The sequence below is a fragment of the Pleuronectes platessa genome, chromosome 1 (genome assembly GCF_947347685.1).
Source record: "Pleuronectes platessa chromosome 1, fPlePla1.1, whole genome shotgun sequence".
Classification (NCBI taxonomy): Eukaryota; Metazoa; Chordata; class Actinopteri; order Pleuronectiformes; family Pleuronectidae; genus Pleuronectes; species Pleuronectes platessa.
The window spans coordinates 27,196,098-27,211,669 of NC_070626.1; the positions used below are offsets into that span (position 1 = coordinate 27,196,098).

Genomic DNA, 15,572 nt, shown 5'->3' on the forward strand with positions numbered 1-15,572 from the left:
ATCTGTTGAGTTGATAGATGAGAAACTAAAAACCAACAAAGGGAAAATCAATAACCTAGATACTAAATACACAGCAGCTATATCAACAATATCACAGAAGAACATTAAATAGTTTTATTTTTATTCATAATGTGAAGGTAAAAGCTTTTAAAGCAGTAACTGGTGCGGCTGCAGACAGGGCTTCAACACTTTCATAAAAAGATCTCTGCTCGTGTCGCTCAGGAGCTTGTGGTAATAAATGAGCAGTGACTAACAACAGTTGTGGAGTGTGATGTGTTTGTGTGTCTGCTTTCCTCAGAACGTCTGCAGCACTCTGTGGTGCACGGTGGGAACGACCTGCCACTCAAAGCTGGACGGGGCGGCGGACGGGACGAGCTGCGGTGAAGACAAGGTATGTTTTCCATTTCCTGCCTGTGAGAGAGGAGACGTGGGCATTGCAATGAGAATGCTGATTTTTTTTTTTTTTGTTGTTGACAACTATCATTATCATGCAGCGGGGCACAGCTACGTTCACCAGTCTGGCTGTAACACCACACACTGTTCAGTTTCTGCTTGACATGCCCCAAATCATCCATCCATTATCTATAACCCTAGTAGAGGAAGGTCTGGGGTCAATCCCAGCTTGCCTTGGGCAGGAGGCGTGGGCCACCCTGCACAGGTCACCACAGTATCACAGGGTCAGAGACAAACAACCATTCACATTTCCATCTACTGGTAATTTAGATGGTGCATGTGTTGGACTGTGGGAGGAAGCTGCAGGGGAGGACACCCACCAAGTACCAAGAACATGCAAACTCCATATTAATTTGAACACGGAACCTCCTGCTGTGAGGCTACGGTGCTAATCACTTCACTTGACCACTTTGCCAGCCAGTCCTCTGTTATTATGATAAATTACACAGGAAAATGACGATGCCTGTTATGAAGGCTTTTGGACTCAGGGCAGAATGAACCGAGTGAACCGAACCTCCATCACAATCATTAAACCTCTTTTGCTTAAATGTTCTTTTTTCCTGGTCAATCAGTCATCAGGTGAATCATGGTTACGTGGAAGCAAATCGCTTTGAACTGGTTTTAAATTCACCGTATCCCGACTCCTCTCGTGATTCATGTAGCAATGTGAAAACCAATTCAGACTTACAGTATAACATAGTTGCAATTTATTGTGATAAAACCTTGTTTACCCGGAAAGTTAATGATTTATTTGATTTATGGAGGAAGACTGCTAAGATGGACGAGCCTCTGATTTATAGATAACACTGCAGGAAACCATGCAATTAAAAATGATTCAGTAGGAGTTTGTGCCTTAGAAAAAGTAAAATAACACAGAGTAACAATGCAATGGATCCAGCACTCATTGAAAATACTAAATGTACCCACAAGCCTCAAAGTGGCCACAGTGAGAATCATGTAAAAACAAAGAAGATGACGTTTTGATGTGTTTTCCTCCATCAGTGGTGTTTCGGTGGGGAGTGTGTACCGTTGGGATTCAGCCCTGAGCGCATCAACGGCGGCTGGGCGGCCTGGAGCGAGTGGTCGGCCTGTTCCAGGACGTGTGGAGCCGGCGTCCGGGGCGCTGAAAGGGACTGTGACAACCCAGTGTGAGTTTCTCAGTCTACCAACGCTGACAGGTGTCTTGCCTTTTTGTTTTTATAGCACTGAAATAACGTCTTTGAATGTCCCACAGTCCCAAGAACAGAGGGAAGTATTGTCTGGGAGAGCGACGGCGTTACAAGGTGTGCAACATCTCCCCGTGTGCCCCCGACCTGCCCTCGTTCAGGAGCGTCCAGTGTGCTCACTTCAACAGCCTGCCGTACAAGGACAAGTTCTACAAGTGGGAATCAGTCATCAACCGAGGTGAGCAGAACCAACCTCTGCCACAGTATTTAAGCCTCGGGGGCGGAATACGCACTGAGGATGATTGGGTTGGAGCCCCACCTCTCTATAATCATATCTCTTCACTGAATTAAAACTATAAACTGTCATAAATCAAGTCGTCAGTTTTCTCGGTTCAATTTAATTTGCAGAACAAACGAAGAAAATGTTTTTCTCTCACCCAAATCTTATTGTAGCTACTTTGGCTTCCAGCTAGTTGATGTTATCTGGCAGGTTAAATGTATGAGGTGATTATTTCAAACTAAATAATGTTTGTTCAAGCGCTTGGAGATAATATTTATAGGAGTTTCACTTCAACCCAAACTTTGCTCGTTGATGTGCGGCTCGTTCTTTTCATCCATGTTCATGTTCTCTTCTCTCTTCTTCTTGTCAGTGAACCCTTGTGAGCTTCACTGCCGGCCACTCAACGAGCACTTCTCTGAGAAGATGCTGGACGCCGTGGCCGATGGAACACCGTGCTTCGAGGGCAACAAAAGCCGGAACATGTGCGTCAACGGCATCTGCAAGGTACTGGAACCACTGGATTGTCCTCTCCTCCTCTGGCGTTCTCTGTACATTTATTCTATATTTTCTAACCTTGTTATGAATGAGTGCTATACAGATGAAGTTGTTATTATTATATACACCCCCCAACGTCATCACTTGATTGTTATCTTGCATGTATCCTGTCCATTGTCGTGGAGGCTTGTTAGTCATGCAGGTTGTTCAGTTGACCCTCACCTTGTTTTTTCCACAGGCGAGTGCTGTACCTCTGACATTCTGTATGAAAATGAGCTTGTTGATAGAAAAATGTTGTGGCTGTTATCGGTGAAGATAACAAGCTGCTCTTGCCTATCACCCGGGGCCAAAATGCCAGGAGCTGATACTGAGTGGACGCTAATCTCAGACCCAGGGCTCTGACTTTCTGACATTTTCTTGACATTTTTTATGTCAAGCACCTGCGTTTTATTCCACCTCACCTGTTTCATTTTGTGTTACGGAGCCTCGCTGTAACAGTAAAGGCCAAATTGGTATTTTGTTTACGTTGACAGTTAAAAAATAAACATCTGTCATCAAAGAAATCCACTTCAAATATGAACATTTTCAGCTGATGGCATAGACTGTGTACGATGATGGACGTCTGGACAGCAGCCAGAAGTGAAGCCGAATCATTGTGATCGACCCCTGGTGGCTGGCTGCAGTATAGGTCATAAATCAAGCCTCCTCCATGCTGGCGGATGGGACATGGACCAAACTAAAAAGTTAAAGTACACATCAAATAGATAATATAATTAAATAAAATACTTTTTAGTTATTTGATGCTTTAAAAACGGGGTGAAAGATCATGATTGACAGCTGAGACAGGGAACCATCTACCATGGCTCCACTCCACGACCCCAGCATCCATCTGCAGGCTCCGACGGGGGGGGTCAGAGATATTTGCTCTTCCCACCACATTATTTATATGTATTAATATCTGAGGAACAGCCTGGACACTGAACCCTTTTCTCTGCTGCTGTAACAAACATGTCAAACATAAGTCGTCCATCTGAAATCAGCCATTACATACATTTACATGACAGCCAGGACATTTGTACTTGTCTGTAAGAATAGCTTGAGGGTAAAGTCACGTTAAGAATTTTAATAGGTTTTTACTATCTACATTATACATATACTTTTTACTTATCTGTCTACATTGTAGCGTTGCTATTACTGTGTAAGTAAAAAACTCAGTACATCTCCCACAGCTTTTCTTCACTTGGATTATGTGCCTCCCTGCAGCCGGTAGTATCAGCAGCACAGCATGTGGTCTGGTTATCGTGATGAAGCAGCACCGAAGAACAGCAAGAGATTTCCACTAGTATTATCTGTCAGAGCTGAGAAGGTCAAAGGTGCATGAGGCACGTTGAGGCAGTGCTCTGTGCTGGGAAATCTTTATTAGTATTCAGCAAACAAATGTCAGCGTAACATCTGGTATCTGCATCTGCATTTGCTGCCCTCATGGTACATGTAAGGTGTATTGATGAATGTTGCATTGTGGGATTGAAGTCGTTGTTTGTGTGTCACAGAACTTGGGCTGCGACTACGTGATCGAGTCCGGCGCTGTAGAGGACCGCTGTGGGGTTTGTCATGGCAATGGCTCGACCTGTACCACTGTGAAGAAGACGTTTGAGGAGAGTGAAGGACTCGGTACGTTCCTCATGTGTATGAGCCTCTTATAGGGGCGGCTGTGGCTGAGGGGTAGAGTGGTCGTCCTCCAACCTGAAGGTCGCCGGTTCGATCCCCAGTCTGACCCATATGCATGCCGAAGTGTCCTTGGGCAAGATGCTGAACCCTGAATCGCCCCCCCATAGAATAACAAAGTGCTGGGATAGTTGCACTGTATGAATGTGTGTGTGAAAGGGTGAATGTAAAAACTGTACTGTAAACTGTACTGTCATCATCAGACTAGAAAAGCGCTATATAAATAAAAATACAAATACAAATCCATTATACTGAAGATGTTGACAAGTTACAGCAGGAAATGTCTTAATGATAAAATAACTAATGGTCCAATACTATCTATACTCTTCTCATCTCATCATATACCAACCCACTGTCCATCCCTTTACTGGCTATACTAGCCCCATGCACAGACTTTTACCTTTTACCACTTACATATTCTTATATATTTATATTTATATATATTTTGTTGTTTTTATATATATATATATCTTTTTGAACTTTCCACTCCAGCAGCACAAGAACATTTTCATACTAGCCACTGACACAATCACATCATTGCATTCTGTACCATAGGGTCAGACCCATTCATGTACCTGTATCTGCAATGTTCTACCTATGTATATGTGTTTTATGTATGTATGTCGGTTAAGTGTATAAGCTACTGGATGACCTAGATTTCACACAGGATTAATAAAGTATCCATCTATCTATCTATCTATCTATCTAATACTATCTATGAATGATAAATGAGGCTACCTTCTGTTTAAATTATATTAAATGTAATGTCCTTCAGGCTATGTGGATATCGGACTGATCCCAGAGGGAGCCTGGGACATCCGGATCGAGGAGGTGGCTGAGGCTGGTAATTTCCTGGCGCTACGAAGCGACAACCCAAACAAGTACTTTCTGAACGGCGGCTGGACGATCCAGTGGAACGGCGAGTACAAGGCAGCGGGGACGGTTTTCACTTATGTGAGGACGGGACACCTGGAGAACCTGACGTCCCCCGGGCCCACCATGGAGTCACTGTGGATTCAGGCAGGCGGAACACCTTCACCCTTATGTTTCCAGTTTGTCTTGTTCCTTTGTGTCGAGTATAGTTTCCATGCAGTTAGCATTAAAGCTGAAGAATAACCTTACAACACTGCACATTATAACTTTACTTCACACTTTGCCTTTCTACAGTACCTCTGCATGAGATCCTCTTAGTTGTAGATTGTATTTAAAGATGGAGGACGAAAATTCTCCCTGAAAATGAAGCCAAAAGGTGTTTAGATTGTCCAGTTTTGGCCACTGTAAAAAACATGGAGGCCTCTGTAGAGTGGACCCACTCCTGATGTAAATATTAAGTATTTAAATATAAAGTAAAACCACAATTTGTACAATTAAGATGAAACACACTAGTGAAAACATCTCTGAGATCATTTTATATTAAATTTCTGCCAATAGATCCCTTTCATCTAAATCCTACACACTGAACCTTTAAGGTGGAAATGTATTGTTAATTCCTGATTTAGTTCCTGAGGATATTTTATTTTTGTGTGTATTTTTACAGTATTTGTGAGATGTTGTTTTTGTTGTGCTCCAGCTTCTCTTTCAGGAGACCAACCCAGGAATCCGGTACGAGTACACACTCAGTCAAAATGCCTCACAGGACAACGACCCAGTTTTCTACTGGAAACATGGTTCATGGACCGAGTGCAGTGTCACCTGTGGAACAGGTAAGAGATATAACCCACCTCAGGTTAGGCCATGAATAGTTTGGTAAATAAACAAACCATTGGGGAGGAAGAGAGAGGCTGGTAAATCCTTCAGTTCTCTTTCACTAGTTTTTAATGAAGGTCTAGATATGAACTATACTGGCACTACTTCAATTTGTGACTGAAATCTCATAATTACGCTAGTCCAAGCCAAACTCAAGACTTTTCTAATTCCAACTCAGTATTTAGCTTTTCAGTTTGTACGCTCGGTACAACTCCTGAGACTGAGAGCCCCCCCCCCCCCCCCCCCCCCTCCCGAAAAAGGTGCTGCTCAGTCTCATCTCCTCAGTCTGTTCCATGCCCGTCTGGATCAACATGTCTGACAACTAGAACTTTACTTTCCTGTGCTTTGGTCCATTTGCCTCATTGACTTTACCGAGTCCTCTCGCTTCTCCTGCTGCCAAACCCACTAATCATGGTTAGAAAAGTACAGAAGCACCAAGTCGCCCTCCTCGACTCCTGCTCTCCGAGTCAATCTCCTCGATCTACCCACGGAGCCCTTAGCTGGTGCGGGGCCGACCTGCGCTGTATAATTTGGTTTTGTGCACATTCCCCTGTTCCCTCTCAATCAGCACAGACTGCACAACAAACACATCGTACACATCGAACCCAGACAAGAGACGCCCATGCAGAACGTTTCAGACGATTGGATTTTAAAACAGCGGCTCCGTGTAATGATTTCGAAAATATAGTGAAAGCACCTCTGAGCAGAAAAGAGGCTAAAGATTGAAGCAGCATCACAAAACCTATAAATAAACAATTATACGACATCTATCTATATTACTTTACCATACACAATATCTATATATCTGTTTACTGAAATCCAGACGTATAAATCTGTATTTTTATAAATCTCTTCTAAGCTCTTGATCAAGTCATCACTCTTTCAGCTGTCCCTGGCTGTGTGGTTGTGATTTCAATTAGAGGCTTTACAGTGTGACTGAAAGGAACAAACACACAGTCGGCTCTTCCAGATGGAAGAATATAGGACTTGAAAGCATGTCACATGTGGCTGAACCGAATGGTTCTGTCCCTGCTAACTGAATGTTACAGCCTCAAAATATATAAAATAACGGTGGAAATACTCAACCATGGCACTGCTTGTTTAACTCAAATTATTTCCTACGTTCTATCGAAGGCACGAGGGGTGAACAGGTTTAAAAACTTTAAAAGACAGAATAATGTAACGTGTGTTAATGACGTGTGAACAGGCCATTGTTGCCCCCAAGTCTTACATTTTTTTTTATCCTTTTAATTACATCATGTAGCATTAAACCAACTAAAGGTTTTGGATTTGTTTCTCTCTTTTCAGTTTTCACTTCTATCTCAGTACTAAGGATAGACATCTGTGTTTGTTGGTGGAAAAAGATATCTGTGTGTGTGTGTGTGTGGGAATATTCTGGTGGGTTTTATAAACATTTCTTAAAGGTTTATCTGGTCTTTGGGGTCCAGAGCTGGATGCAGGTCTGGAGATGAGATGTTTCTCTGTAAAAGCCATTTGAGCAGCAGCACCTGTTGTTTCCATCGCAGCGCTGCAGAGTCTTTTCTAATGAGGGATCAATGCAGCAGAGGCGCCTGGGCCTTGAATAGTTGCTCTACTGACCATTTAACCCAGTACAAGATAGTACCCGAACAGAGAAGTGCAATTTGAGCAATGTACTTCTTTTACAAAGAAAATCCTAGATGTCCTACTCCACTAACTCTCATGTTATAGAGAACATCAGGAGACAAAGCTCCCCCACATTTAAAATGTATTAGACCACATTATCCGCTGTGCCAGATGTCTGAGCACGATGTGTTCAAGTGTAGTGGGAAAAAGGCCACGCAATCAACAAGGATTTCAGTGTTTCGATCGTTCTCATCCGGCCTCCTTCCGGCCTTCAATCCAGCTGTGGGAGGTGGAGGGTGCAGGTGGAGGTAAGCCATCAGCACTGTGGTCCTCAATTGGCCCTGATCAGTGGGCACGCAGAGGTGAGAGGTGTCTCATGCTCTGATGGGGGGGGGATCTCCTCAGGAGGACGGGACTAGTGATGCACAGATGTGTAGCTGAGATGAATCTACCACAGCCTCAGATATCATTTCCTTTGATGTGTTGCTTTGTGTAAAGCTGAAGGAAATAGAGCTTGACCGGTGCAGTGATAAATGTAACTGATATAGATTTATTGGTCAATATATAATTAAAATTTGCAATATTTCCTTAGATATCTTCATCATGCCATCTGACAAAAATGTACTTTTGATATTTTACTGTTTAACCATAATTTTAAAATAACTACATAAAATAATAAACAAATACAACCCTTATATATAAATCTTGAACTAAGAGGATATGTTTTTTTTACAAAAAATATAAAAATAAATACAGAAGTATTCATATCAGCAAATAAACGTTGTTTTACTTGTCTGTATTAAAGTATAGATAGTAACTCGCTGAGGAAGGAAAACATTTGTATTGGTTATTAGTTAGTTGTGCTACTGTTTCATCATTACAACTCATAAAATGTGGATTTATTGGACTCATTCATTTTATTTACCGCGAGAATTATTGTTTTAATCTGTGTCTCAGTGGTGATTGCTTTTGTATCCTGGTTTATGAAGTAGAAATGTGTTGCTGTGTCGTCCGTCATGTTATCTCTCTTTCTTTCTTAATCACACACCAGTGGTGTTTCCTGAGTTTTTTAAAAATTGTTCTGTTCTCTCCTCCCTCTGGTGCTTCAGGTGTTCACGGGCAGATTGTTCACTGTGTGGAGAAGAGAACTGGGATCGTGGAGGAGCAGTTCTGTGACCCCTCAACCCGACCTGACGATAACCGAACCAGCTGTAACAAGGAGCTGTGTCCAGCCATGTGAGTAGACGCTAGTTTTTTGCAGTGGCCATGGAAGCTAATTATCCAAGACCCTGAGGTAACAGCAGAAAAATATGCTATTTTAATTATTAGTCCATTTAATTTAACAACCAGAGGAGGAAGTCACCTTCATGGTCGGTTTAATCTAAATTCTTCATATAATTAATAAAGCTGTTCAGGGTTAGGGTTAGCCTTTTAATATCACTCTCATCGTCGTCATCCGCTTATTAATATGTTGACAGTTATCATTTTTGAATCAAAGGCTCGATAACATTCATCTATTGATCTGTGCTACACATTTAAGGCCTATAAATATAACTATAAAAAAACAAGCTCAGGTTCCAGTGAGATTTATTTTGAAACTAACTTTTTGATTACAGCTTTGATCTCTTTGATCTGTCCGCATGTCCAAAATACAACGAAACAGATATTCTCCAGTTCCCCTGCGTTCTGTCCATCTGTCGGTTCTTATCTGTCATTGTTTAATTTCACCCCTTCATCCTGGACTTGTTTACACCTCCACACTCCGACAGCGAGGCCTGTACTTACAAACGAATCACGGTTGTTTTGAACGGGTGGAAAGAGATTTCTTCCCATCAAACGTGACAGGTGTAAAGTGTCAGTGCCGGCGTGCTGCTGCACCGACATCAAAGCATCAGCGCTCTTCAGACGTCTCCACTCCCACACGTTCGATTCCAGCCGAGTGCAGCGGCAGCTTGTTAACGTGCGGGCGTGATGGCTCCTCTCAGACACGTCAAGGTGTCACGTCCGTCTCTGCAGATGAGAAGTGAAAGAACATTCTGTGTCTTTCCTTCTTTTTACTGTGATGTAAGATATGCATTTTATTTTCTTACATTTTCAGTGTTTGTCGTGATCCGTCAAACCCACGAGGAAATCCAGTTCAATCCAGTTTGCTGATGAGCATTCATTAACGGTCATCTGTGAACAGCAGGAGCTATAGTGTTTGTTTTGATTAGAGGGTTTTTATATTCACGCTGTTAGAAAATCAGCAGTATAATTATTTGTGTTGAATTGTCTCGGGGCTCTTATGAATACATTTTCCCTGTAGCGGGGATGAAGGACAACAACTGTGGATAATTAGCTATGGAGCAGCTGTAAAATGACCTCAGCACATGCTGCTAACAAATGTGATTTCTGGTTTATTTTTTATAACGCTGAGTTTGGAAATTGAAATATCCCCAACATGTTCAGCCTCAAACGTCTCAGTCGGTTCCTCTTTCTGTCCCTTTAACCATCGGAGGATCTTAACAATAGTTCATTTGTGTTGTCGGTGTTTGACTTTGTCGCAACGTGTCACTGAGCAGCCGGAAAATGTGCATTGTGTTTCTTTTGCCTTGAACAATCAGGCTCCTGCCTTTGATTGCCACCTTCTCCCCCCCCCCTTCAGTCTGCTCTCTGCAGGGCTCTGTTCCAAAATCACATCATCAGTTACTAAAGAGCTTTTTGCTGGTTGGACCCCTGGGCTGTGGAGATCTGAGAGAACAGAGAAACTCATTTTATTTTATTTTTATGTTTCTGATTTAAATAAAGTTACTGTTATTATTATTATTATTGAGGCACAAGGTTGACATTGTGTGGTAGGAGCCACAAAATGTTACTCTATTTAATATAGCTTTACTATTGCTATGGATCACATATATCCATCTATAGCTGTACGTGTGTGTGGATATATATTTGCACATCTGTAATATAATTAGCTGTTCATTTGTTTGTCTGAAAGATTATGGGGGAAAAAAATAATGCTCAACATATTTCCACTAAACCAGGTAGAAGAATGAGATATTGGGTCTTAGTAATCTCCAATAGGGGGACAAGTGTGTTCGATGTGGTGCAGCTTGATTAAATGGAAGGGGACTGCTCTCTGCTGAGTGTCATCATTACACTAAACTGGAGATGTTTGTGTGTCTGTGTGTAGATGGTGGGTCGGGGAGTGGCAGAAGTGCTCAGCCAGCTGTGGGAGCTCTGGCCTGGCTAAAAGGAGCGTGCTCTGCATCCAGGCCGTGAGCGTGGAGGAGCAGGAAGCCCTGCAGCCCAGTGACTGTGAGCACATGTCCAAACCTGAGTCTCTGTCCTCCTGCAACACAGACATCCCCTGCCCTGCCGACTGGACCGCTGGCAGCTGGTCAAAGGTGAGTCTGGGTCCTTGAAGGGTCCGGTTTGTTAGCAGCCGTGTGGTGTTTCATTAAGGAGGAAAATGTCACCAGGATCATTCTGTGAAAGGGTCTCATCTTCTAGTTATAGTTGTATTATGAACTTAGATGACTTCAAAATGAAAAATCCTAGAAATGTGCAACTGTGACTCACACACACACACACACACACACACACCATGTTGTTTTGTTCTGCAGCTCTCTTCTGTCCTTCAGGGATGTGAACACAACGGTAACTAACCTGAAGGAACTTCTTTTCTTATCCGTCTCTGCTCTCAACACATCGGCACAGAAATAAATGAATGACCTTCTAACACACTTAGTTGCACAACCCAGGAGTGTGTGTGAACACTTTGGTACCACTTCACCAGGTTTTTCTCAAAGTGTTTCAAAGAGAGAAATTCTGAAGTGTATTTCAAGCATCTGCAGCATGACACCTCCCAATGAAGGTGTGATCTCTCCGACTCTGCCTGTCTGTCTCATTATTTCCAACCACGGTTCGAGGGAACCTAATTTCAGTCAGTCCACCACTTTGCCTCAGGCTGAAATTTCCAAACAACTGTTGGACCAATCAACAACACATTATAGACGTCCTCCAGCCACACAGGATTCGTTCTGTTGTTTCCCCATTCCCTGACTTTTCCTCAGGTAACCACCAGCAAGTACATTCCGGTACCATTCAATTAGTGTCACACGGCTATGTCCCTGGGCAGGATGAACTGAAATGACTTGATGATTCTTCAGGTCACACCTTCAATCTCAGGATGAAATGAGCTCGCAGCCTCGGTGTGAGCTAATTTTCATTTTCGGTATGTTCTGGTATTGATTGACTGCCGCAGGATCTCACCTTCGCCTTCTGTTCTTTTCTAATTGGTTGTAAAGTTGTCGAGGCTCGTTCGGGAACTATAAACCGAAGAGTCTGTGCACTGCTGCCAGAGTTTTCACTTAGTCTGCATCACTCTTTTGACAGGACCTCCTTACGTTAAGATGTGTTATATAAATATACGTATATATATATATATATATATATATATATATATATATATATATATATATATATATATATAGAAATTGTAAGAAGAAAGTTTCATTTCTTTTATTGTTTTACTTTTAAAATATACTTTTAAAATAGGACATAACCAGTTAGGAGAATCGCTGGAGTTCTACTCTCTGGAACAAATATCTTGATCGGCATTTCTTGAGAAACTATGAAATCTATTTTAGCAGCACGCAGATGTAACATCGCACAAACCACCAAACCTTTTCTACTTATCAAAAAAGCCCATTTCCTTCAGGTCTATGTTGTTCTTTCCTAGGAAAAGAAGCTGTTTCTCAAAATCCTGACATTAACTGTATCATGACTGATGAGTCAAAAAGTAAAAGTATTACATTATTTGTATAACCTGTACTTAAGAATATTTTACGATACTTCACATTCATCAATCAAACGTAGGCGTCAGTCTGATCTTCTGATATATAATAACACGTAGCCTTAAATTATGACTTTATTCTGGAAATCCATCCAATATTTTCTTTTGTCCCCTTCATGGAATATTGTCTGAATTGTAATTTCCGACACACTGATAACCAAACTTTTAATCCTGTAGAAATACCAAAGTCCCTCCTGAGATAATGAGCATTGTTCTCTCTCCTCTCTCCTGCAGTGCTCACTGACTTGTGGAGCTGGAGTTCGTCGGCGGAACGTCACCTGCTCCAGAAACACCGGCGTCGACTGCGACCCCCAAAAGAAACCTGTGTCCGTCGGCCCCTGTAGCACTCAGGACTGTCCGCCGGTGGTGGATAACTTCGGAGGTCTCGACTGGTCGGGGAGCGGCTGGCCCAGCAGGGAGGTGCTCAACGAAATCAACTCCATACCCCAAGTTAAACCTCCGTCCAAACACAGCACCACCAGAGCCCAGCCGAGGACTCATAATGACCTCAACAACGCTGTGGAGGGAGATTTTCACTACCACAACAACATTGAGAATACAAATCACAAGCCTGTCCAAGTGGATGATTTCTACTATGACTATAACTTCATCAACTTCCATGAAGACTTGTCGGACGACTTTGGGGGCGATGGGAAAGACCCGGAGGACGGTCGCAGGTTGGATCCCCGACAGGAGGACACGTCAACCCGCAGCACGAATGAAAACCTCCCCAGTGAAAGGACGATAGCTCCCACGGCTGCTTCAGACGTTTTTACAGTCTCAAAGGCCACTTCCCACACAGTGAACGCTGAAGAGCCGCAGAGCACAAATGGGGACAATGTGAGGGACGGTGGGAACGAGTCTGCTTCAACGAATTCTGAAAATTTGGACGACTACTTCTCAGAGGATTATCTCCTGCCCGTGTCTGCTACTCGCTCTCCGCCCCCGTCTACAACTCAGCGCTCACAGACGCCAAAGGAGAGAGAGGACGATGTGTGGTGGCCTGAAAACATGAGCTCAATGCCCAGTCTGGGATTCACTACAGAGGAGCCGACACAGGATGTGACACGGAGACAACACGTGGAGGAGAACGACAACAACTACGACTATTTCCCAGAGGAAGAAACTCACTCTGAGGATGTCACTGTGACTCCAAAACATCCTGCTCCTGCTCCCAGGCACCAAACCGTTGTTAGCACTACTGTGGCTTCAACAGTGAGCAGACAGGAGGAGGAGAAAGGTGATTATTATTATGACCCGTACAGTTACAATGAGGAAAGAACTCCAGGTCCAGATATCTCTGCAGAATCAGACTATGAGGAGAATCCAGAACCTCCCACGCCAGAAACTATAATTCATGTTAAGACACAAGTCCAGCTGGATGAGGGCCCTTCAGAAACACCTCAAACAACCAGTCGACCAACATTGATTCCAGCGACCTTCCCATCGGAGGATCTGAACTCGGATCAGACTCATTTTAACGCGGTATATGCCACTAGTGAAGGAGAGTCCTGGGACTCTGACCTTGACCTCAGCACAACCTGGAGTCCTGCCCCTTCTCCCAGTCTGCACACCTCAGGTGACCGAGAGGCCTCCGATGACTCCACATCATTAACTGGTTCAAACATCAGACCTCCTACCGACCCGGAGGGAGCCACTCGACCTCCACCTGCTGGTTTCCTTCCAGCTGCGATGGAAGAGATACCGACACAACCTGCTTTCACTGGGACAACTGGAACCGACTCCACATCCCAACCTCCACCCTTTGATTTAGCTGATTTCGACTACAATGACATACTCGCCCCCCCGTTGGTGAGGAGCAGGGACCCTGGCTCTTCTCATCCCTTCCCAACGACCTCTGCAACGACCCCTGAACTCACCTCACCTCCTCTGCAGCCACGTCTTCCAGTTCCGACATCCACCCGAACGTCAGCTGCCACGCCACCCACCACCGCTGCCCACTGGCTCGCCAGCAACTGGAGCGCTGTGAGTGAATCTGCACATTCTCCACATCCAGCTGTTTCTCACTGTTTATGTCACATCTGCTTTTTATCAGGCCAGCGCAGCCTCCAGTTTGGGTTCGTGCTCACATTTATCTGAAATCTATCAAACACAATCCGTCCAAGAGCTAATGTGATATCATGTCAGTGTTGGTGAAGATTCACTGGACTCTCACCCCTGATGTGTTGGACATAGGATTTAAAGAATTTGCATTTACACACGCACACACACCCACCCACACACACACAAAATGTCTCCTCATGATTTGCATTGTTGTCACTGAGGCTTATTGAGCATCATGAAGAATAAGTGGCGTTACCGTTCTTCTGGTGATACAGTGCTCCACCAGCTGTGGTCTCGGTGCGATCTGGAGGAGTTTGGCTTGTAGCACTGGCTCCGACTCCGACTGCGACCCGGCCAAGAGGCCCGCTCCGGCCCAGAGGTGCTACCTCCGCCCCTGCTCCATGTGGAAAGTTGGGGAATGGAGTAAGGTGAGAGTACGACCAGAATGTTTTTTTATGATATGAGAATTTGCTTTACTGAAATCCTGTTTAAATAGCTTTTAAAATCAGTTTTCACAGAACACTGTCATCCAAAATTCATTCCAGCCTCTGATTCATATGTTTTCTGATCTGTTTGCTGTGTTTCTTTTGTGTATGTTTGTGATTTGTTGTATTTCTATTCAAAACTTTTTAAACTTCATTGCCCATCTTGACCAGAGCTCCCTGACATGGAACTGTCCTGGTTAAACAAAGGATAAGTGAATGATAATTAAAAGAAGACTTGAGTCGGTCGGGTCAGAGGTCATCCAGGTGTAGTAAGTCAAAGGTCCTGAAAGTGCTTTTTAGCCTTGAAGACATAGTTGCTGCTCATCCATCACATGAAGCTGTCCTCAGTTCTCCAGCTCCTCAGACTCACTCGTACTGGACACTTACAAGCTCCAGTATTTAAAACTCCATTATTAACTGTCATCCATGTAATTTCCCAGTGCTCCGAGAACTGTGAAGGTGGCGTTAAATCCCGAGAGGTCCAGTGTTTTGACATGAGGGATCAGAGGCCCCTCCGACCTTTCCACTGCCGGGCCATGTCCTCCAGGCCTCAGACCCAAATACCCTGTGAGGTTCAGCCCTGTCTCAACTGGTACTCGTCCTCCTGGGGTCAGGTGAGCAGCAGCAGCAGTAGTTGTAGAAAGTTTTAGATTAGAATACACGTCTCCGGGAAACTGGGCTTGTTTGTGTCATTTGAGGATAATTCACCTCTCATC

The 15,572-nt window shown here is 43.7% G+C and overlaps 1 protein-coding gene across 1 annotated transcript in view; it reads left to right on the plus strand.

The window, feature by feature from the left end:
- The window catches only part of LOC128462204 (A disintegrin and metalloproteinase with thrombospondin motifs 7), a 72,293-nt gene that overhangs the window by 42,968 nt on the left and 13,753 nt on the right, over positions 1-15,572 (plus strand). The window contains exons 10-21 of the mRNA XM_053447542.1: positions 299-391; positions 1,456-1,601; positions 1,688-1,857; positions 2,270-2,403; positions 3,945-4,065; positions 4,895-5,139; positions 5,690-5,822; positions 8,580-8,706; positions 10,643-10,856; positions 12,542-14,293; positions 14,647-14,799; positions 15,297-15,470. Of these exons, the coding sequence (XP_053303517.1) occupies positions 299-391; positions 1,456-1,601; positions 1,688-1,857; positions 2,270-2,403; positions 3,945-4,065; positions 4,895-5,139; positions 5,690-5,822; positions 8,580-8,706; positions 10,643-10,856; positions 12,542-14,293; positions 14,647-14,799; positions 15,297-15,470 (3,462 nt within the window). The remainder of the gene's footprint in view (positions 1-298; positions 392-1,455; positions 1,602-1,687; positions 1,858-2,269; positions 2,404-3,944; positions 4,066-4,894; positions 5,140-5,689; positions 5,823-8,579; positions 8,707-10,642; positions 10,857-12,541; positions 14,294-14,646; positions 14,800-15,296; positions 15,471-15,572) is intronic.